Genomic DNA, 27,951 nt, shown 5'->3' with positions numbered 1-27,951 from the left:
TACCCCTTTAAAAAAAGACCTATTAGCCCTTCTTGACATGTCTGTTTTAGTAACTATGTGTATTTTGCATAAAATTACGATTCTGGAGAATCTTGTCTTAGAATTCTGCATTATGCAGTCCCCCTGTTATTCCTTCTAGAAATGTATGAATAACTTAACGACGGGGTGTTAACATTCCCCTTAGCAAAGAGGCATGCCCCTACACAGTTTTAAGATGATTGGACAATCTCAGGCTTTGTAGGGACACGCCCCCAACTGGTAACACCCAATTTATTAATACATTTCTAGGAGGAATAATGGAGGAACAGCACAACGCAGAGTTCTAATGAAAAGATTATCCAGCATGGTTATTTTATGGGAATACAAGTATTTACTAAAACAGACATGTCAGGAGAGGAGACCGGTCCTCTTAAAGTAGCTAAGAAAAATTAATTCAGCAATTTGTTGCTTATAACTGTTAACTGTTCCATGGGAAGCTTTGTGATAACCATATGACATTACAGGTCCTACATGACCGTCACTCTACTTTCTCAGACTCCTGAACGTGTCATCTGCCCTTGTTATACAGTATTAGGGGCAGAGAGGTAATTCCAGCACACCCGTGGTTAATATTATGTGTCCCCCGTCTCATTTGTAGTTGGCTGTTTTGACATATAAATACCTGCAACCCCCATGTCCCTTATCACACTGTATAAACCTTTATTATCTGGCTGGTTGACTCAGTGTAGATTATAATTCCCTGCTACGTCATGTCATACAGGGTTGATAATGCTTTTCTTTTATTGTCCGATGTTCATAAAGAAACGATTACTTGGCATTTACTGCATTGTGCAATAAAACCATATTGATCTTGAAAGGAAAAGTTGCTGAATATGCAATGTACATGAAGTTAGGAAGAAGTAGGAGGGGGGAAGGGATTATTGCTGTAAGAGCTGACTACGGTACATTGTGTCTGAGAAGCATCTAATTACTGACCAAGCAGAATTATCCAGGAGTGTGTAGGTATGAGGAGTGTGAGACTATAACAAATAAAAAGTGATCATTTTCTCAGTAACCCCCAAAAAACAAAACTAAAATGTGCCTTTATGATGTCACTACCTTATATCAGCTCTATATTGCTTGTCACGCCACCAGATTATACTCTATTTAGATATATTTAACCCCTTATGGTGTACCATATAGTGACACAATCATAGAGTGCCCAAATAATACAATCATACAGTGCCCAAATAATACAATCATAGAGTGCCCAAATAATACAATCATACAGTGCCCAAGTAATACAATCATAGAGTGCCCAAGTAATACAATCATAGAGTGCCCAAATACTACAATCATAGAGTGCCCAAATACTACAATCATAGAGTGCCCAAATACTACAATCATAGAGTGCCCAAATACTACAATCATAGAGTGCCCAAATACTACAATCATAGAGTGCCCAAATAATACAATCATAGAGTGCCCACATAATATAATCATAGAGTGCCCACATAATACAATCAGTGCCCACATAATACAATCAGTGCCCACACAATACAATCATAGAGTGCCCACATAATACAATCATAGAGTGCCCACATAATACAATTATACAGTGCCCAAATAATACAATCAATCATACAGTGCCCAAATAACATTGCCATAAAGTGTTTAAATAACACCATTGGGGGACCATGTGCGGGATCAACAGGGGGAAAGCCCCGGGTGCCCAGACATTTTGGCCTGTGTTGTACCGTTCAGTAGTGACGTGATGTGCCCATATAGGACAACCCTGTGTCTCTGCCCCCCCCGGGTTCAGTGTCTGCAGACGGAATTCTCCCATGTGGTGCAAACCTCACCAGCAACACTGTGAACAATAGTGTCTGGACTTTGGCTGCGTTGTCTCTGTCTGCAATGGAGACCAAGCAAGGTTAAAGAGAACCTGTCACCTCTCCTGACATGTCTGTATTAGTAAATACTTGAATTTCCCATGGAATAACAATTCTGGAATATATTTTCTCAGAACTCTGCGTTGTGCCGTTCCTCTGTTATTCCTCCTAGAAATGTATGAATCAATTGACAATAAGAATGGTAAAACCCAGTTGTCAAAGGCCGTGTCCCTACACAGTCTCACTCTGTCCGCACTGATTGGACAGTGTCAGTCTAGGGACACCCCCAAAACCCAGTTGTTAATTTATTAATACATTTCCAGGAGGAATAACAGAGGAACTGTACAAAGTAGAGCTCTATGAAAAGTTGCTTCAGAATTGTTATTTCATGGGAAGTACAATTATTTGCTAAAACAGACATGTCAGGAGAGGTGACAGATCCTTTTCAAGCAATGTGCCCTTTAGCTAAGCAGATGAGTCCCAGGAGATGAAGGACTTCTGCATTTCTGCCAGATTTTCCAGACTGTCTCAAAATTTACACGCTGCAAAATCTTCCAGTTTTTCAGTGCTGAAGTAAATAGGTTTTAGTTGAAATTGCTAATATTTGAATAATGTCTAAGGCCAGCCTGAGAATGAGCCCTCACCCCTGGTAATGAGGTTTATGGGCCCGCTGATAAACATCAGGGTATATGTGGGGGGGGGGGGGGATTCTGACTGCTTCTAGCCCAGGATGTCTCTGCCATTGTCCCTGAATGATTAATACTGGCAAAGAACGGGCAGCCCCATACCGAGCCGTGCGGCAGCTGCGTTGCTGTCATGTGTTATTAAAACACTATTATTACCAGTCAAGATACCCGACAGCACAGAGTCATCCTATACTTAACCAACACACAGTCATGTGCCGCGATCTTAAAGTCAATCTCCACCTTTGAACATCAAGTTGTTTTTAGATGCAAAATTTTGAGTTGATTTGTTTTTTGTTGTGTCTTTATAGAGGTCAGAGCTTTTTCCTGGACCCCTTTCATCTAGCCATATACCTAAATGATAACTACAGCCACCACTAGAGGGAGCTCAGGATGTTACGGCATGTGGATGTATTATGGAGTCCAATGGGAGCTGTAGAAATCTGTATGTAGAGAGCTCCCCCTAGTGGTGGCTGCAAAAATTGTATAATTTAACTTTACCGCTGTGTGAAGGGAAGCAATGAAATTGGAGCTCTTTAACAGAAAAACCAAAGATCAGACCCCTATAAAGATACATTTAAAGTAGAAAATAAGTTTATTACCCCAGTATCTTGTATCCATTGGTTTAATGCCCAGCCTCCCATGCCCAGTTTGTTGCTCCATTTGCTGTTTAGCAGTTTAGTGCCCCCTTCTCTCGTTCTGGACCCTCCTCTATTAGCCAGAGCAAAGAGTGACTACAGTGTCTATTTGGAGGACCCAGCACTTCTATGCATTAAACAGACAGCCTATTGATTTCAATGGAGCAGTGTAATGCTCAATCTCCCCTGTGGGGGCGCTGCATGGAAATTGAACATTTACTGCTAGCTGCCTCCACAGATTAAAGCTGATCCTGGTCTCAGTAGTTGGACAGCATGTGATCAGTTTATAGTCGTGGGACCATTCTAAGGCCGAATTCACATGTCCGTTCTGCCACATTTCAGCGTCCGTACGGCCACAAGACCCGGAACCCTCACGGTTCAAGTAAACCGAACTTACGCCTGTCTAAATCAGGCCTAACAAAAAAGATTTGTCCAACCTCTTTAATATGTATCACCTCAAGGAAAGATGGCAAAATGGGGACAGGATTGAAGCCTTTAAATATGTGATGTAAGGAAAGCTGTAATTATGGGAAGTGCTCCCTCTGGTGGCCAACATAGGAAACAGTAAAAATTATTCTTACATTTTTAAGAATTTCGAAAAAAGACGCCGAAAAAAATCTGTATCGTAATAAAAAAAAAAAAATACACTTTGTGATATGTTCCCTTTAAATTTGGTTCTTCAGGTAACGGAAAAAAAAAAAGGGAGGGGTGATCAGTACCAGCCGTACTAATACGTAACAAGCTGGAAAAGTCAAACGGTAGGGATTTTAAAGGGGTATTCCAGCAAATGTCTGATAGATGGGCGTCCCACCTCCTATGATTTATTATTATTATGTGCTGTCAATTATCTCTTCCCCACCCCCGCTCTTCTTGACAGCATTGTACATCCGGGAGACCCCTGCATGGTGATATAGCAGCACTATCCATCATAATTAGTTATTTTCAATCTCTCAAATCACTACCCACCTAGGGCACCGTTCTATCTTCTACCCTCCTATGAGTAATTATCCTGAGCGTGCCCACTCTATGCCAGCGCTGTACCACTCTCTAGTCCGTTATTACTATACAAGCCGCTGCAGTTTGATGCTTTGGGTCTGTGAAATGATTCATAACATTGAGGAATCTTGCTGAGCACAGTGGAAGGAGAGGGCAGGAGGGTAACAATTAACTGGGCGAGAGTCTTCTGGAGGAGGTGGAAAAGTTCTGGTTTAATGATTCTTGTCTCCCAAGTCAGCACATTGTACGTGTAAGTCTGCGCTTCCTTCTGTCACCTCTCCTGTGGCTCCTGTACACAGCGATCCCGTGACATGGCGGGCGTAGAGATGAAAGCTCTGTTTTGGAGCTACTTTATGGGATTTGTATACTTTTGCAAAAATTTTAATTGCTCATAACCATCTACAATAAAAAAATGAAAGTCTTGATTTTAAAAAAGAAATCCTCCCGTTTTGTGTATAGTGCTCCTATGCAGACCTATGTGTCTCCATGGTTACAGACTACAAACTAACCCTAGGTGTAGTCAGATACTGCAGTCATAAAAAATTTCATAGCCCTGTGTAGTTATTATACGATCGTTCCAACTTGTTTTGATAGTGATAGTATTATATTACCTGAAAAAGTATGAACCCCTCCTGGTAAGGTCACTTTATTTGGGGAAGAGCAATAACACTTCCGCCATATTCTTTCCATTTAGTAATGATCGACTTGAATCTGCTCTACGGGAAATTCATAAATGTTTAATTTTTTCTTGTATCCTTCCCGTGCTGACTGGTACTTCTTATAATCTTATTACGGATTGACTGGAGCGTTCATGAGGAATCCTCTCCCAAATGACATGCACTCTACTATTACGGACGTCTTAAAAAATGTCTTCTCCTTTAATATGAATGATCTTGCAACGGTCCTGGAGATTATAACCCTATGCCCGTATATCAGAATAGTGACACGTTATATGATTAGGACTTCTTTGTTGTTACAGTTTGTTCTAGCTATGGGAAACTATCTGAATGATGGACAACCCAAAACCAACAGGACAACTGGATTCAAGATTAACTTTCTAACAGAGGTACTGTCTGCCCTATGCCGGATATCTGTTGAAGCTCCACTTTTCATTAACATGGTCCGCAAATCTAACATCCGGCATATATCTTTATAAACTTTTTTCTAGATTGTTTTCTCTCTGTACAGATAAGAAAAGCTTAGAAAATATATTCTTACATGGAAACTGTCAGCAAGCAGACCAACTGCTGACAGTTTCCTTTTAACTTTGTTCTATTTGCATCTTGTGTGAATGAACGGGAAAGCCTGACACAACGGCACATGGATACTTCCAAATAGTCTGATTTACATGGGAAGGTGTAGGGGGATAATAAGCAGACCAGACCGATAGTCCATTTACAGCAGGGCACCATTATGCATTTAAAGTAGTACACACATAATAAAATCCATTGATCTGGGATTATAATTTGGGCTGAGGGAGCTGCCACACTGGGCCCCCGTCCTCACTTGGGACCCCATGGACAGAACACGCGGCTCTGAATACCCTGCTTCACACTATAAGCGCTAAAATTATCTGCAGCTGCCACAAGAGGGAGCTCTCCCCATACAGATCAATACCCATTGAATTTCATGCTCCACACTATGGGCACCATAAATCCGCCGTGAACAGCAGCTTGTTGATGGTTTCTATGTTAAGGATTTTTTTTTTTATGCGTCATACAAAGTTAAAACTAACGGAAAATATCACAATAACTAATAATATTTGTTACAAGGCAGTAGCACCAGTCATTGCGCCACTGCGATGCCTGTTCTCAGACGTTTTCTATTTATCGGACTTATTTCATGTGTTTTCGCAGCTGAACACCACAAAGACGGTCGACGGGAAGTTCACCTTTTTGCACATACTCGCCAAATCCCTCAGCCAGCATTTCCCCGAGCTTCTAAGCTTTGCCAAGGATCTTCCCACTGTGCCTCTCGCTGCCAAAGGTAATCTGACCTCGGCGTTGTGTACCCGGTGCCTTTCAAAATGGGGAATTTTATGTCCGTAGAACCGCAGAATCATATTCGTGGTGTGTGGTGATTGGTTGCTATGGGCAACCGCTTCACTTTTCTCTTTCTGCACACATTTTGATTAATCTTCCCCATAATGATATATTAAAGAGACTCTAGTAAAATCGTATTCGCCCGAACGATCAAATCGTCCATGTGACGGCCGTTTTTTTAAACGGCCGTCATTTCCATGTGAAGGGCCCGTGAAAAAATAGGACATGTCCTATTTTTGTCCGTTTTCACGGATACCTCAATAGACTCAAGTCTATGAGGGATCCGTGAAAACAGGTGAAAAACGTCCGTGTGTCACCGCCGATTTGACACAGGTTTGTGTTTTTTTTGCAGGGTGAGCTGCAGTGTAATGGAATTATTTTAGACTTTTATTGACTTTTTTATGCCCCATTTTGGTGAGGACATTTTTTTTACCGTGTTCACCGTGCGGGATAAAAAAAACTTTATATTTTAATAAATCAGACATTTACAGAAACGGGGATACTAAATATTTGATTAATAATATTTTTTTGTACATTACTAAAAACAAGTTGGTACAGTATGGTGCAGTACTTATGTACTGCAGAATATTCTACTTTTACTGCTCTCCGACTCTGGCAGGACAAAGATGGCAGAACTGGCACCCCGCGATCACGTCGCAGAGGGGCCGATGGAAGGACCGAGGCGGCCTCCTCTTTTTAATGGTTTAGATGCTGTGGTCGCTTTTGACGGCGGCATTTAAGTGGTTAAACAGACGGGATTAGAGGTATCTCCGATCCCGGCTGTTACAGTGAGGTGTCGGCTGTAACATATACAGTCAACATTGACTGGGTATGGAGAGGGCACTGCCCATACTTCTCCTTCCCAGCTATGACGTACAGTTACGTCAAATATAAGGAAGGGGGTAAGAAATTAAAACAGAACTCCAACTTCTATGATGATCTGCTATAAAATGTTGGTAAATACTAAAACTGTAATAAAAAGTAGTACATTTACGGAGATTGGTCGGAGGGGTATTCTGAGTTTGGCAGTGAGGCCCTACGTGTATAGATGGAGGTTGTATCATTACTCTGTTAGATAACAGGAACGCTTCATTACTGCAAATAGCAACGATTAGTGATGGGGTTACTGTGTAACTAACGCCCTGTTGGGTGTCTGACCGATGACCGGTGTGATGTACGATCCTTTTTTTTTCCCCAGTAAACCAGAGATCACTTACCGCTGACCTGAGTGAGCTTCATGTGACTATCCAAGAGATTAAGAACGCCTGCGGCCGGATGACCAGCTCCCCCGAGGATAAGTTCCCCCACACTATGAGCGTATCCACCCCATATACAAGCAGTGAGTGAGGGGATGTGTCAGGGGCATATTCACATGGGAAATCCGTTGGATAAACGGACCGTTTATCACGGCCCGAACTCGGTCGTGTGCAAGAGGTGTTATATTTTTTTACAATAAAACATCAATCTGTCTGTCAATGTCTATATAAAAGGAACTTTCGTGTACAGTATAAAATGTGAAAACGGATTTTTAATATCTTAATCCTATGCTGAGATATAATAGATTGTAGTTACAGGCCCAAAGCCTGAGACTGCACTACTGAGAGATTCCGAGGCCAAACATGTCCCCTTCTAACTTCTGTTTGGTGCAGTGTTGTCATGGAGACCTTTAATGTATCCAAATTACCAATTGCACCTGACACAAATCAGAAGAGGACATGTCATCAGAATGTATCAGTAGTGCAGCCTCAGGCTTTGGGCCTGTAACTTCAATCCATTATATCTCAGCATAGGAGTAAGACATTTAAAAATAGTTTTCACATTTTTAATGAGCACTTAGATCTCCCTTTAAGATCCATCAATCTTATACAATATCTAAGCATCCTTAACCCGCTCCTCAGACATTCCTTGAGAACACGTTCCCTTGTCTGCAAAGTCTGGACACACTGCAGCATCGGGCCATAGAGGATTTCTTTAAGGTCTGCTCCTACTTTGGAGAAGATCCCAAGGGCTCTACCACTGAGGCTTTTTTTGGGATATTTTCTGATTTTATCAGCAAGTTTGAGGTAAGAAATACTGCAGAAAAAACTAAGTGAGAATAAAAAACTTTATATAGACTTCAAAGTTAAAAATGTAAGTTTCACCCATCAGAATATAATGCCCTAACAAAAATGTAATCTGTAATTTGGTCACCATGGGTAAAACCTCTGCTTGCTGTCGATGAATGGAAACACACACACACACACACACACACACACACACACACACACAAACACACAACATGTATATAAACTTAATACTTCTCACAGCTGAGGGTTTGGCTACACTTCTATCCTGTCTGGACAATTATCTGTGAGCTAAGCAGTTTGGAGTCTTTGCCTGCACTGATACATTGTAGCAAACGATCAGGACAGGAGAGCTATTTGTGCTGCCGATGCGTTCAGCTCACGCAGGATTGTCTAGACTGGATATAACTATAGCAAACTTTCTACTGTGAAAATGGTTAAATCTGTAGGGAATGTAAATTATTCACTGACCGCAAGCAGAGATCTTGAAATTGGTGAGGAATTGATACACAAAGTGTATTAGAAAGTTGCAGAACTTTACATTATACGATTACAATATTTTTACATGAAACAGGAAGATCCCTTTATTTCTCTTTTATCTAGAAAGCCTTTAGTGATCTTCAATCAGGAGACGCACAACTCCCCGCAGGGAACCTGCCTGTCTGGTAAGAACATGACTTGGGCGCCAGGCAAGACCGCGACAATTTATGCTCTGGGCCCTCGGTGGCGGAGCAGGAGCCTTCACCTCGGACAACCTGTCTGAATCTTGCTCTGCGGAAGAGAATTTGGGGGGAAATCAGAGACGCATCGGATGTGCCCGTCCTGTTGGAAAATAGAGACCGGCCCAATGACAGAATCACGTGCAACACAACAAGCTCTGCAAACACCTAACGTATCATTTACGAGACAAGGAGCGTAGAATCTGAAGCGCCTCACCAGGCAGAAGCAATCAAGCGCAGTCCATCGATCATCTCCCATTTATGTTACCGCAAGGCCGCCAGGATAGGACTTTAAAGAATTGTCACTGACGTCCGATTCCACCTCCTGACCAATCGTTTGTCTTTGTTACTCGCATTCGCCACAGGTTCCAGACTAATACATCCGCTACCACCCAGCATCCCTCATGAACACCCCCTGAATATATTAATATAAATATATATTATAAATATATTGTGTCATTTTACACAGAAATTCTTCAATGCTTCCTTGTAAGCTGCAGGATTTAACTGCTGGAATAAAAAAATGCGTATTTATTACATTTCAATTCCAGTTTTGTCATTTTTTATTTCATTTGGTGGGGGGGGGGGGGGTTTGCTTTCTGGCAAAGAGCATGTCACCACCTACAGGCAGTTGGCATGTACTGCATGGTAATAATTGAGCTCTTTTTGCTATTATTTCGTAAAGACAATACCAGGTCCGATTGGAACCGGCCCGGTAATCAGCCGATTGCTGCGGATCCAGATTCAGAAACCCCCAGCGATCAGCTGTTCTTACAGGGAAAGATACGGCTGGCCATACATTAACCCTGCAATGGCCCGTGCATGGGAAATGTAGGATTATGTGCCGACCATGTAATATATTTATGGGCCAGAAACACCAGAACGAGAGCTGCTCTCCGTTTTGGCCAATATAAGGCGGTCCCAAGTGGGGTACCTCTCTATGACTTCCTTATCCCCTATTTGTCAATTCGTATACACTCCCTCAACTGCACAGGTTATTCTACATAAGAGGGCACAATAGTGGGGAATTTCAGTCTGTATTACCTCACTATTGCTATTAAAGTGAACTGTACAAATAATAGGTATATATTAGGGTGTTGCTATTTAGGCAATTCTCCAATATGTAATTGATGGTTCTCCTTGTATGTGGGTTGTATGAGAACAGAAAAATAGTTATGCTTTTTTTCTTCTCCCTGAAACAGTGCCACCCTTGTCCATAGGTTGTGCCTGGTATTGCAGCTCAGCTCCTTTCAAGTAAAAACTGCAATACCAGATACAGCCTATGGACAATAGTGGCGCTGTTTCTGGTTGAAAAAAGCAGACCTTTAATTAAGGTTAGATCTACAGTGTAAGCACAACCCTTTAAACTGACGGATCTTGTTCAGGTTTTATACTGTTTGTTATTTGTCACTATTTTTGTATATTTCTATGGGACAGCTAGTGAAGGTTGCAGAAGATCAGACACAGAAATGGTCCGGTTCTGCTCCTGCTGGGATCGTGACGATGTTTTCTTTGGCCCGTGTGATGCTGTTACACTGGTAAGTTTCCAGCAGTCGTGTAATTGCTTCTAGTTATTTATTGCAGTGTTTGTGTGATGTGTATCTGGTGTTATGTCGTGGCCGGAACGCTTCCGCACCGATAGTAATTCCCAGCAACTGGCAAAACTGCAAAACCGCCTCCACCGATGACGTCATAATGTCACCAAAATCTGATAATCTTCCATCTGAAGACTTGCATGAGAAAAAGCTGCATCCTGGATAAGTGTCGCACACCAAAATCTGAGCTACAAGTACGAAATAATTTACCTGAATACTTATAAGATACTCTACTATTCCTAAATATTGAGGGTCCGACCACAGGGACCCCAACTGATTGCTTAAAGGTACTGTCTCTCCATGACAATCCATGTCTATATGTCCTATTGGGCATATGGATGTCAGACAGGAAGTCCTCAAAGACGCTCCTACTCCGGCGGGCCCGACGCATCTATGCATTACAAGGACGGCCGTTCATTTGTCGCTGGCTGTGGTTTTCCCCGGTTTTAACGACTGACCCCCACGCCGGCTTTTTAAAAAAGGGTTTGTCTTCATGAGACGACCCCTTTAATTTAAAGCGGCCACAGTGATCTGAGCACCGTACTCATTTGCCCCCTTTGTCTATGGTATTTGGTGAGCCAGGCCAGGGTCCCTGATGAGAACGAACGGTTGGTGGCTCAACCCCCACAGACACTTATAGCACATCCTATATGAGGTGCCAATTTCTTTAACCCCTTAGGTAATGTTTACATGGTACAGTATTTATTTTCAGTGCCGGCTGCTTTTAATTTGAGCTCCATTACATTATAGATATATTGAGAGACTCCAGCTTAGCTGCATTGTCTGTTAGAGTCTGTGGTAGTCTAAAAGCTCAGGTTGCTGCTATGTCCCCCATGCTTTACTCTGCTGCTTTGCTTGTTTACATTAGCTGTTGGGTAAGTATATGCCCACCACATGTTTTTCTGTAAGTCAGTGTATGTAGAGCTGATTTTTATTACAGCAAGGACAGAATGATTATCAACTAAAGCACCAGTGAGGTGTCCACATTTCAACCCCATGTCATTTTTAGGTGCAACATTCTGTGTTGATTAATTTCTAATAATATATTTATAGCGGTCCTATCTCTATACAGAGCTCCAAAATTTGGTTGCCACCAGCCACCACTAGAGGGAGTTAAGAAGCTTATTGCACACTGTTATTATTCAGTACAGCGTATAAACAGTATGCAGTAAGCTCCACAGCTCCCTCTAGTGGTGGTTGCAGGAAGCCAGAATTGTATATTTAACTCTGTCTATGCAGGGGATTTGGAGCTCTGTATCAGAACAATAAAGCTCCGATCTCTATAAAGATATATTACGAAATGAATCGGCACGTAATTTTAGCTGTATTTACATAAAACAAAGGGTATTTTAAGAGCGAGAAAAAATGCTTGGCTGAAAGATGCATTGATATGTAATCAGATTGGATGATGCCACCCAATCATATCTGTGCACAAAAAAGCCAACCGCACACATTTAATAACAGTCAAGATGTCCAATTCCTCATCAATATTTAGGATGAGGGGTTGGAGTACAGATAGCGTTGAGTGCAGAAGATCCGGGTAGCCGAGGCCTCCTTAGGTCCAGCAGCCATTGAGAGATACATATATATATATATATATATATAGTAAAATAAACCCAGCAAACCATCCACCAGCAGCTTCATCTCTTACAACATAGAGGCGCTACACAATAGCTGAATTTATTCTATCATTTCAGGAATCAGCATGTGAATATGAGCACCACCTCCCTCAATGCTATGTCACCTCTCTGGTTACTTCTTGTTGGCAGCAGAGGATGGCACACAGGGCTCCCTGTTCCTCTTGCCAGCCCGGCACTGTACCTGAGCAGCGTCGTACAGCGAGCTCCCCACACCTCCATTCTTACAGTTTAACCACATACTTTGGAGTTTGACCCCAGATGCAGAATATCTCCGAGTCAAAGGAATTCTGCTATATATTTGTGTTTCTCCTTCTGCCCCGGGTCTGAGAAGACGCATCACGCTGGCACTTGGTAAGCACCAACTACAAACTTGAGATGGGTAGACAAACACTGGACTTGTGTCTGCGGAACAATGTCCTCCTTTGTGGCGGGTGAATACTATAGGGTGGTGGTGGTGGTTATGTGACGGGTCTGTGCTAATATCCATTATCCAAAGGGAAAGTCCGCAAACACTTTATGATGATAGATCTTCTGTGTACGGCTGGTGCCCGGCTTGACCTACGATCATAGCCAGTGACTATTTTACTGAGTAAATACACATATTATTAAATATGGTCATTTAATAAGCTATACGTTGTATATCAATTTCTAATTCTTCAAGATCTCTGCTAGCTGTCGGTGAATGGAAACATTCTTGTTTACATCCAGAGGCTGAAAGCCTGTCCTGAAAATCTGCTGCGGGCCGAGGTCAGAGCTATCTTTTGGCCTCTGGATGTAAACAATAATGTTTCCATTTATTGGCAGCAAGCAGAGGTCAAGAAAACTGTGAAGTGATGTATAAAATATATGAGAAAGTTGCTTAAATGTTCATTATAGAATTTCTATGTTTTTCTATCCATTTCTCACCTGTTTTGCCGCTTTTAATCTACAGAAGTACAAAACTTGGCGCTGACTAATTTCTTGATATTTCTTTTTGGCGGTCAGAGCTCCATTGTCCTGATACAGAGCTCCAAACCCCCTGCATAGACTTTGAGGGGAATTTATTAAGAGTGACGTTTCAATTTTCCCACAGATTGTGACTTTTGTGCGGTTTGCAACTTTTCTATGTCAGAAATCTGGCATAGCAATGTTATTAAATTCCCTCTATAGAGTTAACCCTTTAATGACCGCCACCTGTCATGTGACAACGGGCGGTGCAGGCCCTCCGATTTTTGGCGTTGCGGTAGTGGAGGATAATAAGCGATCCAGTGAGCGCTCATTCTGTTAGCAGGAGGTGTTACTATCAGATCCTGTCCTTAGAGACGCCTTCTGATCCCGGACGTTAAACTCCTTGATTGCCCCTTCCCCCCCAGTGACCCAATCAGAGATGGGGAGGGGGAACCCTCTCCAGTCAGCCCTGTCCATTCTGTAAGCCTGATGTTAGGACACACTACGTGTCATAAAGACATGGTATAATATATACAGGAGTATCCTAATACATAAGTATAAAAATAAAAAAAAAACATTAAGAAAAGTCTTCATAATAAATTAAAAATGTGATTATTTAGTATAAAACACATTTTACTGTGAATACCCTACATAAAAACCCTACACATATTAGGTATTCACACGACCGTAATAACCCGAGGAATTCATTACCAGGTTATTTCGTGTAAAAAATAAAAATAAAAAAAATATATAATTTTTTTTCTACTTTCACGTCAAAAATCAAATGATATAAACGCCACATGAATTAAGAAATCCTCGGAAACCGAGCAACCCACTGTAATAGGTTTGCGGTATTCACTGACAGCAAGCAGAGATCTAGATAGTGGAAAAATTATAACAAATTATTTAGGAGAGTTGCAGAACTTTTCATTATACAATGATTAAAGCGGTAGGAGGGAGTCCTAGATATACAACTATTGGTAGACAGACGTCCTGTGGTGACTGCAGACATTCAACCAATGAGCTAGGAATTGAACAGCTCGACCTCATATTTCCAGTCCTACTCGGAGATGCTGTTTGGAGCAGTGGGTCAGCCACAATGGTTATGTTAATTTCCCCTGCTCTCTATGCTGTCCATTTTCCTCCTGTTCTTGGCGATAGTGGCGTACTTATCATAAAGGCAGGGCACGCGACTGCTATGGGGCTGGTGGTCGTGAGGAGCTTGGCACTGAAATGCTTCCCCTGCTTGCTGTGAAACCATCATAGTGGCTACCTGCAGCCGCCACTAGTTGGAGCGCACTGCATACATATTTATACAGCTCCCATTGTGTTTGCAGTGAGCTCCCCCTAGTGGTGGCTGCTGGCGGTAAGGAATTATATCATTAATCTAGTCAAGATATATTATGAGATTAAAACAAAGGTGGAAATAAATTTTAATAAAGGCCTGGAACATTTTTTGGAGATCTCATTGGGGATCAGGGCCCATTCTGAGTTTTGCTCTGTGGCCATATTTTTGTGTATGAGTCTTCTTAAAAACGTACTGGATGTGGCTTTTGGATTTACCAAATGAAGGGTAACCGCACCCCTTTATTAAAAATATCCTCAAATGGCATTAGAAAAAGGGGTTGTCAAAACAAGTTACCTTGAGTTTGGTGTTGCAACTTGGCAGAAACAGCGCCACCCTCGTCCATTTGACTGTGTGTGGTATTGCAGCTCAGCCCCATTCATCTGAATAGGGCTGAGCTGTGATACCACAAACAGCCTATGAAGAAGGGTGGTGCTGTTTCTGGAAGAAAGTTGGATGTTTTTGTGTCCTATCCCCTATAGAAGACAGTAGCTCCCAGTATGTGGATTCCCAGTCACACCTGATGACCTGATTGCAGCACGACCAGCCGAGTTTTATCTTTATTTTCTATAACTTCCAGCATTGATGCCGATTATCCGGAATTGTCAACTCTGTATCCCGGAAAATGGAGACCACTACTCCCCAAAATAACGTAACGGCGAATCCTTTCCCGAAGAAGTCATTGGAAGTTGTGGACATCGTGGTTCTAGTATTGTACTTTATATTTGTACTGGGAGTTGGTTTGTGGGTAAGGATTCTGCAGCACTTTCCTATTTATTTTCGTGGTAGAATCTGTGGTCTGACGTAGTCATAAAGTCTACGTCTTAAGTTACCGGCACAAGTCTGGTAAGGAACTGGTAAAGGAGTTGTCCAGTTGTATGCAACAAAGTCTCAAGATAAGTTCTGTAACTTTTAACCACCTACTTTTTTTTTTTTTTTAATTTTTCAACATTTGAAGATCTCTGCGTGCTGTCACTGAATGTCATATACATCCCTGGGCTGAAAACCTGTCCTGATCATGTCCAAATGAAACAGGTGCACATTTTGTTACCATGTACCACATCTCTCTTTTTGTAACGAACCATACACCTGTGTCTGGTGTATATTAAGAGGATACGTTTTTAGCCTCCAAATGAGAATATTTCTATTCACTAACAGCAAGCGGAGACCTTGAACAAATGTATTAGAAAGTTGTAAAACTTTTAATTGAAAAAGAATTCAGATGTAAAGGGTCTGTATGGTGTGCAATATTTTTTTTTCTATTGCTTTTATGTATCCTAGTTCTGTGTATACAGCTCCTAAGCAGAACTATGTGTCTCCATAGTTACAGACTAGAAACAAGCCCTGTGTGTAGTCTGATCCTGCAGTCATGTGTTACTCTACCATCGGTTTACTCTTCTACTGTCTGTAGGTTATCAAGAAGAGGGGCAGAGGAAGTGGAGTAATACATAACTGCAGGATCAGACTACACACAGGGTTTGTTTGTAGTCTGTAACCGTGGAGATACATAGACCTGCATAGAAGCTGTAGACAGAAAACGGTAGATTGAAAAAATTGTATTGTGTAAATTATATGAAATAAGACCATAATAATTACTCGGACCAAATCTATTTTAGTAAAAGGAGGTTGGAGAATCCTGAACACTCATATAACATTATTTACTTTCTGTCAGTCTATGTGGCGCACAAAGAGGAGCACAGTGAAGGGCTATTTCCTGGCAGGAAAGGACATGGTATGGTGGCCTGTAAGTATCTGTCCACTGGTGCATAGGAAAATATCCGCTACAGAAAATCACAATCCCATTTGCAGAGCCAGGATTCTTATTCAATCACAGCCGCAACTCCTTCAAAGGGGCTGTGTGAGATTAGAAAACAGAAACAGTGCCCCTCTTGTCTATAGACTCTGTCTGGTATTGCAGCAATCACTTGAATGGGGGTGAGCTGCACTACCAGACACAACCTGTGGACAAGGGTGGTGCTGTTTCAGGATACTTGATTAACTGCCATAGCATAATTTACACCCATTTCTCATGACAGTTGTTAGTACAGCCATATATGTTCTTCTGGTCATGTTTATACCTCTCATGTCTTTCTGCAGGTAGGGGCCTCCTTGTTTGCTAGTAACGTGGGCAGCGGGCATTTCATTGGCCTGGCAGGATCAGGAGCAGCTTCAGGGATTGCAGTCACAGCCTACGAATGGAATGTAAGTACAACACTTACCTGCCAGAAACACTCCACCTGTGTGATGAGATGTGAAGAAATCATCATCAATACAACCATTGTCCTTACTATAGGAAATCCAGAGGAATGATCTGACACAACAACAATGTTTATCGTACATCATGGAGATTACTGAGGTTTTCTAGATCTGTTATATTTTCCAACCAAAAAAATACCCCAATAGAGAGTTATAATCTTCTCATCATCAAGAGCAAAGAGAAGCAGTAGATCAAATTTCTACCGGTTAAACGCCATTGTACAGTTTCCATATAGGATTAATCTACATAAAAATTGTAGTCACTGTGTATATATATATATTACATTACTTATCCTGTACTGATCCGGAGTTACATCCTGTATTATACTCCAGAGCTGCACTCACTATTCTGCTGGTGGAGTCACTGTGTACATACATTACATATCCTGTACTGATCCGGAGTTACATCCTGTATTATACTCCAGAGCTGCACTCACTATTCTGCTGGTGGAGTCACTGTGTACATATATTACATTACTTATCCTGTACTGATCCTGAATTACATCCTGTATTTTACTTCAGAGCTGCACTCTCTATTCTACTGGTGGAGTCACTGTGTACATACATTACATTACTTATCCTGTACTGATCCTGAGTTACATCATGTATTATACTCCAGAGCTGCACTCACTATTCTGCTGGTGGAGTCACTGTGTACATACATTACATATCCTGTACTGATCCGGAGTTACATCCTGTATTATACTCCAGAGCTGCACTCACTATTCTGCTGGTGGAGTCACTGTGTACATATATTACATTACTTATCCTGTACTGATCCTGAATTACATCCTGTATTTTACTTCAGAGCTGCACTCTCTATTCTACTGGTGGAGTCACTGTGTACATACATTACATTACTTATCCTGTACTGATCCTGAGTTACATCATGTATTATACTCCAGAGCTGCTCTCACTATTCTGCTGGTGGAGTCAGTGTGTACAGACATTACATTACTTATCCTGTACTGATCCTGAGTTACATCCTGTATTATACTCCAGAGCTGCACTCACTATTCTGCTGGTGGAGTCACTGTGTACATACATTACATTACTTATCCTGTACTGATCCTGAGTTACATCCTGTATTATACTCCAGAGCTGCACTCACTATTCTGCTGGTGGAGTCACTGTGTATATTCATTACATTACTTATCCTGTACTGATCCTGAGTTACATCCTGTATTATACTCCAGAGCAGCACTCACTATTCTGCTGGTGGAGTCACTGTGTACATACATCACATATCCTGTACTGATCCTGAGTTACATCCTGTATTATACTCCAGATCTGCACTTACTATTCTGCAGGCTTTAGAGCTAAAATCTCCCAGCATTCCTTGATGCTTTACACCAGGCACTGTACAATTAACTGTAGGGAAACAAGCTATCCCCCTGCATTATTTGGGCTCAGGTAAGATGTTAGGGGTGTGTCTAACAATAAGATTGTTGACCGTTTCTGCTGAAAAACCCAATAGAAGTGTGAATGCAGCTCTGGAGTATAATGTAGGCTGGTCCTCAAGTAATGCAATGTATTTACTGTAAGTAACTCAACTATTTAGGTAGGTTCAATATATATATATATATATGGTAAAATTGGGTTAATGTGGGAGACAGCCAGGGATTAATATGAAGGTAGAATAAGGAAGATGAGGGCAGTGTGACTCATTCCTGGAAGCCTCTCGGTCACAGCTGTTAATGTTTATGAACCGAGTATCTTTGGCACCGCTGGACCTGCGTGAGCGATGAACTGTTACCCAATTTGTTATTCGGAGCAGATTTCACTAGTTGGCCTGTATTTATGATATTGTTAACAAGTCCTTGATTGAGTGATAAAATGCAGTGGACTGTAAAATATTCCTGCTTATTACCATTGATAGGTGGCGCCACCTACTGGTCACTGCATAGATCAAACTTATTTTGTGCTTGTCATAGGAAGACTTCCCATAATTAACTACAAGCACACCCAAAGCAGCACTCAAAGCAGCCTTTTTGCTTATGGTCGTAAAAAAAACAACTTTTCGATTTACTTATATCACCAATTCCACAGTGTGCCCTCCTGTTCTGTGTATGATCCTATATGATGATATGTTGTCCATAGGAACGACATCATGTAAACAATCATTATGAATTTTTGCCACTATGTGTCGTGTCGTCACCATATTATCAGGTAGGACTGTAATCAGGGAGGTGGGGGATTGATCAGACTGGTGGTGCAGGACGGGTGTAGAATATATTGTAAAATATATTATAATAATATTTTAAAATGGGTTCTTCGCTTTAGACAATCCCGGTTTGTTAAAGGGATCCCTCAAAAATAAGCTGATCATAGGATTTCCCTCTGCTGAGATCCCAGTGCTCGTCTTCAATCTGTGGAGGAACGTTGGCAAGTGATCAATTTACCTGCAGCGCCACCGCAGGACAAATGAGGCATTACACAGTTGTCATTGAAACCGATGGGCTGTCAATGTAATGCACGGACATGTCAGGTCCTCCATCTCAAACAGAAGAGATAAGACATTGTACTTATTGTATATTTGGTTTACCTTGTAGATAGGAGTGATTATTAACCTCCTGCACTTCCCCCGCAGGGCCTCTTCTGTGTCTTGGTGTTGGCCTGGTTGTTTCTTCCAATTTATTTATCGGCTGGGGTAAGAAAGCAACTCCATGTAGTCATTATACTGTCTGTATCGCCAGTCGCCGCAACGTCACCTCATCGACTTGTCTTGTATCTAGGTCACCACGATGCCCGAGTACCTACAGAGGCGCTTTGGAGGAAAACGCATCCAGATTTATCTCGCTATTCTCTATCTATTCATCTACATATTTACCAAGATATCTGTAAGATCCAAGACATTGAGATCATTACCTTTTAGTGTTTCTAACATTCCCAACAGGAAAAACCAGGACAGATCAAGCCACGCCCATGTCTGAATAAACCACGCCCCATCTGAATAAGCCACTCCCATTTATAACACCTTTCTAGTAATTGAATAGAAGTGTGTCAAATATATCAACTCCAACCTCTTATTGACTGCCAATAGACTGTGAATGTCACTTGGGGTGTGTGTAATTTTGCAATGATGTTTACAAGCATCCAGCAGAATTAGTTGTTACACAGATGACTGTACTGCCATAAAGAGAGGAGGTCGTGATTGACTGCTGGAGTCTAGAAAGAAGGTAGAAATTCGGTTTTGCCACCAATGCCTTCTTAAAGTGATTCTCCACCTTTTAACACCATGGGCAACATCCTGTGCCGAGTAATTTCTAACTAATATATCTTACAGCGGTCAGAGGTTTGTTTTTCTGATACAAAGCTCCAAATCCCCTGAAAAGACACAGAATTAAATGATAAAATTCTCTCTGCCTGCGGCCACCACTAGAGGGAGCTTAGGAGCTTACTGCATACTGTTTACACATTGAACTCAAGATAAAGGAGTATCCAGTGAGCTCCCTCTAGTGGTGGCTGAGGGCAGGTGCAGACACTTCTATAGAACTCTTGTGTGGTTCCTTCACAGGTCGACATGTACGCTGGGGCACTATTTATCCAGCAGGCTCTCCACTGGGATCTCTACGTGGCGGTGATTGGATTACTTGTCATCACTGCCATCTATACCATTGCTGGTGAGTTATACACAAGTGTCCACATTATAGAAGTGTAGACAGAACTTCCAATTCTATAACTTTGCTCCACGTCTAATCTCACCCAACATATCCCGATCCTACCAGTCATGCCAACTGCTACTGTGCAACATGTCCTATTGTGCCAACTATACCGGTGGTTGGCAGACCTGGACTAAACAAACAAGAACGCTCATTTACAGGAACACTACATGGGACATAAACCCGCAGTCTCTTATCTCTGTTTGCTGTGCAGTTGAATGCAATCTATTGTCCGCTGTTATCAGCCATTTACCCCCATTGTTGTGTTCTTCAATGGGATGATTGACAGGAAGTCCAGAAGAATCCCTGCCCCCGTGATCACTACTGTATCTCACATATCACCAGTACATAACTGATATTAGGCTGCACTTATATAAGCTGCCGACTTTAGGTTTAGTCCCACTTTATAATGTTTTAACCTTTCATTATATATTTGGCTTAATTTGCAGTTAAATTATTTGGCTGAAGTTTGATAAAAGGGTGATTTTTTTTTAATTCTAAGAAACAGCGCCACTTTTGTCCATGGGCTGTGTCTGGTATTGCAGTATTCACTTGAATGTGGATGAGCTGCAATACCAGACAACCTGTGGAAGAGAGTGGCGCTGTTTCTAGGGGGAAAAAAAACCTGACACCCTTTTACCTGATCTCGGACAACAGAGTCTTGAGGGACGATGGAAAAGATTTATATCGGTTCTGACCCGTTTTGCATTGCAGGTGGCCTGGCTGCCGTCATCTATACAGACACATTGCAAACAGTCATCATGATCATCGGGGCTCTTATTCTCATGGTCTATAGTAAGTATATGATAATGTGCGTCATGTAAAACCGGAGACGCTGCTAGTGTTAACCAATCACGTGTTAGCTTTATTTTCTAATCTTCACTTGCAAACTAAAAGCTGAATTCTGATTGGCCCTCAAAAGCTCAATCGTTGTACAATGAAAAGTTCTGCAACTTTCGAATTCCTCACTATTCTCAAGATCTCTGCTTGCTATCAGTGAGTAGGAACATTCTTGAGGCCTAAAACCTGTCCTGACCCAATACTTCTCAGAGCTGAAAGTTTATTACAATTGTATCCAATCTCAGCAATACTCTGTGAGCAAAACAGTCTGGACTCCGGACTGAAATATGTTACTTGCACTGATACATTGTAACAAACTATCAGAGCAGGAGAGATACAACTGTAGCAAACCTTCAGCTGTGAGACCTATTAGGCTGTATGTATATATTGCTCTCGATTGCATCCTGCATATTTAGTTTTTGACTGGTCTACTTTTTTTAGGCTTTATAGAGGTGGGTGGCTATACAGCTCTGGAGGAAAAATATTTTTCTGCAATCCCATCAAATCGTGCAGAGAACAGCAGCTGTGGAATCCCGAGAGAAGACGCGTTTCACATCTTTAGAGACCCAGTCTACTCCGATCTCCCGTGGCCCGGTGTTCTGGTGGGGATGACTATTCCATCTCTCTGGTACTGGTGCACTGATCAGGTAAATATGGGGCAGCTCTTAGGGTTACAGTCCCCTTTAAAGGTGAGGATTATAAAGCCACAAGTCCAATAAATATAGTTCAAAAGAGAGAACAGGGGGGCTTTATAGAACTAGGACTCAGTTATAGCCGCTACCTGCAGCCACCACTAGGGGGAGCTCACTGCATACAGATTTATGCAGCGTTCATTGAGCTCAATACTAGCTTCAAAAATTCATATGCAGTGAGCTCCCCCTAGTGGTGGCTGCAGGTAGTTGCTATAAGAATATCATGGGAAGCCGTTCTGTGCATTGGAATTTCATGCATTGAAAAAAATCTTTTGGATCGTGTGAACAGGTGAATACGTTGTTAGTGAATGGTCACTTTACTGTGTCCCCAGGTGATTGTGCAAAGATCCCTGTCTGCCAAGAACCTCTCTCACGCCAAGGGCGGCTCCCTATTAGCAGCTTATATCAAGTTCTTACCCCTGTTTATGATGGTGCTTCCCGGAATGATCAGCAGAGTCCTCTTCACAGGTAAATTCACGGCCAGGTCCGGACAGTCATTTATTCTTACATGATGAAAGTTCAAGTTTCATTTCCTATATTTGGCGCCAAGCTGCAGAGAATGAAAAGGTTAATTGTGGGGAGGGCAGGGGCATCGATCTCACCGTCCCTCCCAATCACTCATGTGAGGGGACCCCACCCTTCATGTTACCCCACATTACCTTCTATTAGGTCAGCCCTTTTTGGGCTGACTGTGTCATCACATGAGACCAAACCTTAGCAGTTGAATTGGGCCTTCTAGGTGTGAGATTATTATATCTAATGGATTATTATTTTAATAAAGTATATAAAACTTAATTCCTAAAGGAATAAGGCCAAAAGATAATGTAAACACAAAATGTGTTACTAGAATTGAATCCCTGAGCCCCCATAAATACAGTCACATTGCCCCCATAACAATGTCCTTACAATATCTCAGATTATTGTATGTGTAATTGACATTTTACCGTTCTCATCTAACCTATAACAGATCAGGTGGCCTGTGCGGATCCTGATCTCTGCCAGTCAATCTGTGGAAACCCATCGGGATGTTCAGATATTGCGTACCCCAAGATGGTGATCGAACTACTGCCAACAGGTAAAACAAAGCAAAGGTGGACAGTCTGAGGGCAGTAAGGGGTGAGGGACGCTGAGCTCAGACCACACCCCAAAATTAATTCAGATCGTAGACCAGTAATTCGGACACCAGACCAGACCCCTAATTTAAATCAGACCCCTAAAGTAATCAGACACAAGATCAGACCCCTACGTCAGCCCCAGACCAGACCCCAAAAGTAATCAGACCCCAGAGTAGATAAAAACAAACAGTATGGACTTCGCTCTCATCGCTCCCGGCTTTTCTGGTCTTCAGGGCCAGCCAGGATCTAGCGTGCCTGACGGTATAGCACCTACTGTGGTAGAAGTGCCTATGGGCCCTGTGTACTCAGGGGCCCAGCCGCAACTGTGACCCCTATAGTAACGACACTGATTGCAGTAGCTTAAACATGATTAATGAACAGTCAGCGGGCCGGTTGCTTTTCCAGAATGGGTTAATCACATTGTGTTCCCTCAGGAATTGGGGGTCCTGGAATATGAACATCTCTAACGCTATAACTCTCCATCTGTCTTTACTCCTAGGACTGAGAGGTCTTATGATGTCCGTTATGATCGCTGCCCTCATGTCCTCACTGACATCCATTTTTAATAGTTCCAGCACCATTTTCACCATGGATCTGTGGCGTCACATCCGCCCGCGCTCCACCGAGTGGGAACTCATGATAGTGGGGAGGTAGGGGGTCATCCTTACTTGCTCATTACATCTAGGACCTCACCTGTGTACTTAAGTCTCCCTCATTTCAGGGTCTTTGTGCTGGCGCTGGTTGTCGTGTCCATTCTGTGGATCCCCCTGGTTCAGGCCAGTCAGGGTGGTCAGCTCTTCATCTATATCCAGTCTATCAGTTCCTACTTACAGCCCCCCGTAGCGGTGGTCTTCATTGCTGGCTGCTTTTGGAAGCGGACTAATGAAAAGGTAAAATGATGATTTAACATTTTTAAAAGCATTGAAGACACATTTAAAGGGGTTCTGGGGTTAGACAAACCTTCTCAAGTGCCCCTTTGGGCATTCTGAGTTTCTATTGACATCCACTTTCTATCAGCCAGAGTAGAGACTGGAGCCGAGTCTATGCATTACATGCGGTCCATTCATTTTTGGAATTATGAGTGGGTTTGGGCAGCCCTTTTGTTTAAAGGGTCCCCTGACAGTAAGCTGGGCGAAGGATTGTTTCAATACTGGGACGCACCCTTGGAGATACCAGCTGGTTCCCACCAGTGGCACCCAAACCGCCCTGTGATCAGCTTACCTTCAGGGTCCCTCCGAGCATAAAGGGTCTGCCCAAAACCTTGGCTCAAAACATGCAGCACCCTCCAACCTCTTTATATGACCCGTAAACCAAGATATTTATGCTGTGGTGTATATAACTTTCATCCGATTTGTTTTCCAGGGGGCATTTTGGGGACTGACCATTGGGTTGGTGGTTGGTATAATTCGTATGGTGTTGGACTTTGTCTACACCGCCCCACAATGTGATCAGCCGGACACGCGGCCGCCGGTGGTGAAGTACATACACTACCTGTATTTCTCTATGATCCTTGCACTGCTGACTCTCATAGTCGTGGTATTTGTCAGTCTGATGACAGAACCTCCAACCAAAGAAATGGTGAGAAATCCTCCAGGTCTAGTCATTATATTTACATTGTCTTCTACTTCTCTTTTCGGGTATTACGCCACCAAGAATCCCAAAACTGTTCCATAAGTCAACCCACCGGCCCTCAGTCACGTAACCTCATCCTTTATCATTAAGGTCCATCGTCTTACCTGGTTTACACGTTTTAGTAAAGGAGATGGAAGCCCGAAAGTAAGAGACGATGTCAAGAGAAACAGCGTGGTAGAGACCTCGGCTGAGATTAATCCTCCTGACGGCAGTAGTCACAAGTCCGCAGGTAAGACCAAGTAGATAAATACTAGAATGGTATAAAAAGAAGAAATCAGGGGCAGTAATAGGATTCCAAATAGTCATTTGTCCTGGACAGCCCCACCTCAGACTTTTACATCTCCTATGCAGATCTATGTGTTTCCATGGTTACAGACTACAAACAAACCCTCTGTAGTCTGATCCTACCTTCCATTTTTGCGAATATATATTCTTCAGATTAAAATGAGTAGGTGTACAAGAAAGAAGTGGTTTATTATGTACAGTATGAAGTTTTAAACCTATTGCCCAAAAAAAGATATTGTTATACATTATGTACAGATAATGTGCCCCTCACCGTCCGACTTAAGAAAGCCATACTCTGGTTATGTGGGATGGAAAAGAACACGGAAAAGGAGGATGAGACTCCATTTGCAGCAGAAGAGTCCCCTGAAGTTTTGCTCTATGAGAAGCCGCTGGTAACAAAGATCCTGAATATTAACCTGATCATCTGCTCGAGTGCCGCCATCTTCCTGTGGGGCTACTTTGGCTAGGTAAGAACACACAACACAACGGTCATGTAAACTCCAATATAAAGGGCTCAACGTGAAGGTCCTTCTGCAGAGCATCATCTTCGGACCGTGGTCTTCTGCCGGGGAACGATGGGTCAGTCATCCTCCGACATGACCTCGCAGAGCAGGGTGTGAGGCATTTACCATCATATGAAATTCAGCAGGAAAGCTTTAACAAAACGGAGAAGAAAAAAAAAAAAGGACTGTTCCAAAGTCCACATAAGATGGATGTCCCCTAATTTATGGAAATAACGTTACGTTCGTTTTGGAATTTTGAAATAAAATCAAAGTGTCAGAGTACCAGCCCGAAGTACGTCGCCCCTTCTGCATTACCGGTTATGTCGGTGCTATGTACAGTATATATTCCGCAGCCCTGACAGAGATGGTCACCACTTATATCAGTCCCTGTCCCCAATGGAGCCACAATGTAATTTCCCTATCTCAGACACACGCACACTTAGGCCTCCTGCACACGGCCGTACCGGTGTCTACAGTCCGTGCAGTATGGCACGGACAGTCCGCGGCGGGTCATCCACGGGCCGTCCGCAGTCATGGACCATGCACACACGAGATGTGCATTGTTTTCAAAGAGCCTGGACCGTAAACGTGGACCGTATTACGACATGTCCTATTTTTTTGTGACCACCGGACAATGCACTGACCGTGGAAATCACAGCCACGTGCATTGGCCCATAGGATTGAATGTGTTCTAAACTATCCGCAATTACGGAAAGTATACGGTTTCAAAACTGTGGTCGTGTGCATGACGCCTAAGGGTAATTCAATAGGAAGCCAAGTAACTTATCCGTTTTTGGAGTGTGGGGACGTCCCTCGATACAGGTGTTGCCTTTGGTGGGATTGACCAGGATTAGGAAAAAAGTTCTGCTTTATTTCCAGAAACCGCGTCGCTTATGTCCATGGACTCTGCAGTAATCACCTGCATGAGGCCGAGCTGCAATACCAGACACATCCTATGGGTAAGGATGGCACTGGTTCTGGGGGGGGCGGGGGGGGGGGAGAGCACTTTGTTTTTTTAATCCTGGACAATCCCTTTAATATCTGAACACCGTGGCAATACTCATAATCCAGTGTTAAAGTCAGAGAGGATTTGCATAGGGAAGAGTGAATAAATTTGCCTGATTAGACTCACTAATTGGGTTGTAATTTATCGGCCCTTGGGAAAAATCGATTTGCCCAACGCATTCTAAGTTTGAGATTCACTTTAGGAGAAATAGATTTTCTCATTGTTTTCTATGGTCTGGGGAATATGCAAATTGGCAACTCAGACAACGATTATTCACTCATGTCTGGATTTGTACCGGCGATTCATAAGATCTTATTAAGAAACATTTACTATTCACACTTCCTCTCATTCTCAGCCCTTATTCACACGACCGTATTATACGTCCCTGCGCTGTCCTTTTATATACCTGACAGTACACTGACCAATGCAATTCAATGGGACTATTCACACCCCTGTTTTTCTCAGAACGTCTGTCCGTTGTGTGAAACTCACAGCGTGTCCTATTTTGTTCCGTTTTTGCAGTTCGCCCATTAAGGTCTATGGGTATGTGAAAAACACGGACAGAACAAGGACGACATCCGTGAGCTGTATGTCTTTAACGCATCAGTTGCTAAAAATGGAGAAAAAAAAAAAGGAAAACCAGGAAGAGGAGAAAAACGGATGAGACACCGACACCATACTAACCGTTATCTGCATGAAAAAGGGACCGTATTTTGCGGGTGCACATTGGACACGCTCGTGAGAGTTACAACAGTCAGTTACTACAGGGGACAGGAGCTCAGAAACCCTTCCTGTCAATCAAACCATAGAGCCCTCTATTGGTCAGTCTTCCAGGCTTATTTTTTTCCTGGCTCCGCCCCTTGTCCGCCGTAGCAGCAAATCACATTTGGTTCTTGGAATAAATTAAGAAATCGATCAAATGGTCTCCAAGAAGTCAGCGGCAACTAACAGAAGTTTTTCAGGTTATATATAATCTCTACAATACATTTTATTCTAATTCCTTCTCTGACAGCTCCTCAATTCTATTTCCGCAGCAGCCATATAGAAACGACGTATACTCGCCACACGTTGTACTGATTGTAGCAAGAAGGGATCGGTCAAAGTGGAGAAACCCGTTAACTGCTATTTCTATGTACAATTGCCTGCTGCAGTAGGTGTTCAATTTTCCTGCAGCACCCCCACAGGATAAATGAAGCATTACTAGGTTCTCATTGAAGTCAATGGGCTATCTGGAGGACCTGCATGTCTGTGCATTACGCGCCAAGCACAGGGAGGAGTGTCCGCCAGGCAGGTCCCCTCCATAATCTTCCAGCCCGGCTAAATTTTACTGGAACGTCTCTCCCTATACACAAATAGGGAACCTACTTTTCATTCCAAATTCCCCGATGGTTTTTGACCGTGTGTTTTCTAATTATTGATGATAAAAATAAAACGTTTGTTA

General features: G+C 42.5%; 2 protein-coding genes across 4 annotated transcripts in view; both read left to right on the top strand.

Moving 5' to 3' along the window:
• The window catches only part of GRID2IP (Grid2 interacting protein), a 64,776-nt gene extending 55,244 nt beyond the window's left edge, over positions 1–9,532 (top strand). For all 3 annotated transcript variants that reach the window (XM_075830523.1, XM_075830522.1, XM_075830521.1), the window contains 5 exons: positions 5,168–5,254; positions 6,045–6,174; positions 7,429–7,547; positions 8,129–8,293; positions 8,897–9,532. In XM_075830523.1, the coding sequence (XP_075686638.1) occupies positions 5,168–5,254; positions 6,045–6,174; positions 7,429–7,547; positions 8,129–8,293; positions 8,897–8,962 (567 nt within the window). In that variant the 3' untranslated portion in view covers positions 8,963–9,532. The remainder of the gene's footprint in view (positions 1–5,167; positions 5,255–6,044; positions 6,175–7,428; positions 7,548–8,128; positions 8,294–8,896) is intronic.
• A 6,659-nt stretch (positions 9,533–16,191) lies between these two features.
• On the top strand, positions 16,192–27,906 carry SLC5A11 (solute carrier family 5 member 11). The gene is made up of 15 exons (XM_075830520.1): positions 16,192–16,263; positions 16,617–16,721; positions 19,366–19,425; positions 19,511–19,615; positions 20,293–20,398; positions 21,152–21,232; positions 21,719–21,924; positions 22,302–22,437; positions 22,937–23,044; positions 23,584–23,734; positions 23,806–23,974; positions 24,447–24,662; positions 24,807–24,945; positions 25,257–25,468; positions 27,033–27,906. The coding sequence occupies exons 1-14, from the start codon at positions 16,195–16,197 to the stop codon at positions 25,466–25,468; spliced, it is 1,863 nt and encodes a 620-aa protein (XP_075686635.1). The 5' UTR covers positions 16,192–16,194; the 3' UTR covers positions 27,033–27,906.
• Positions 27,907–27,951: the final 45 nt, after the last annotated feature.

The sequence above is a fragment of the Rhinoderma darwinii genome, chromosome 6, assembly GCF_050947455.1.
Source record: "Rhinoderma darwinii isolate aRhiDar2 chromosome 6, aRhiDar2.hap1, whole genome shotgun sequence".
Classification (NCBI taxonomy): domain Eukaryota; kingdom Metazoa; phylum Chordata; class Amphibia; order Anura; family Rhinodermatidae; genus Rhinoderma; species Rhinoderma darwinii.
Note: the sequence above shows the minus strand (reverse complement) of the source record. Positions and strands in the feature narration are given on the sequence as shown.

Coding starts and splice junctions, on each gene's coding strand:
- SLC5A11 (XM_075830520.1), top strand. CDS start 16,195: ATGTGGCGCACAAAGAGGAGCACAGTGAAGGGCTATTTCCTGGCAGGA. Junction 20,399..21,151: donor TGCCATCTATACCATTGCTG/GTGAGTTATACA, acceptor TTTGCATTGCAG/GTGGCCTGGCTGCCGTCATC. Junction 23,045..23,583: donor GATCGAACTACTGCCAACAG/GTAAAACAAAGC, acceptor CTTTACTCCTAG/GACTGAGAGGTCTTATGATG.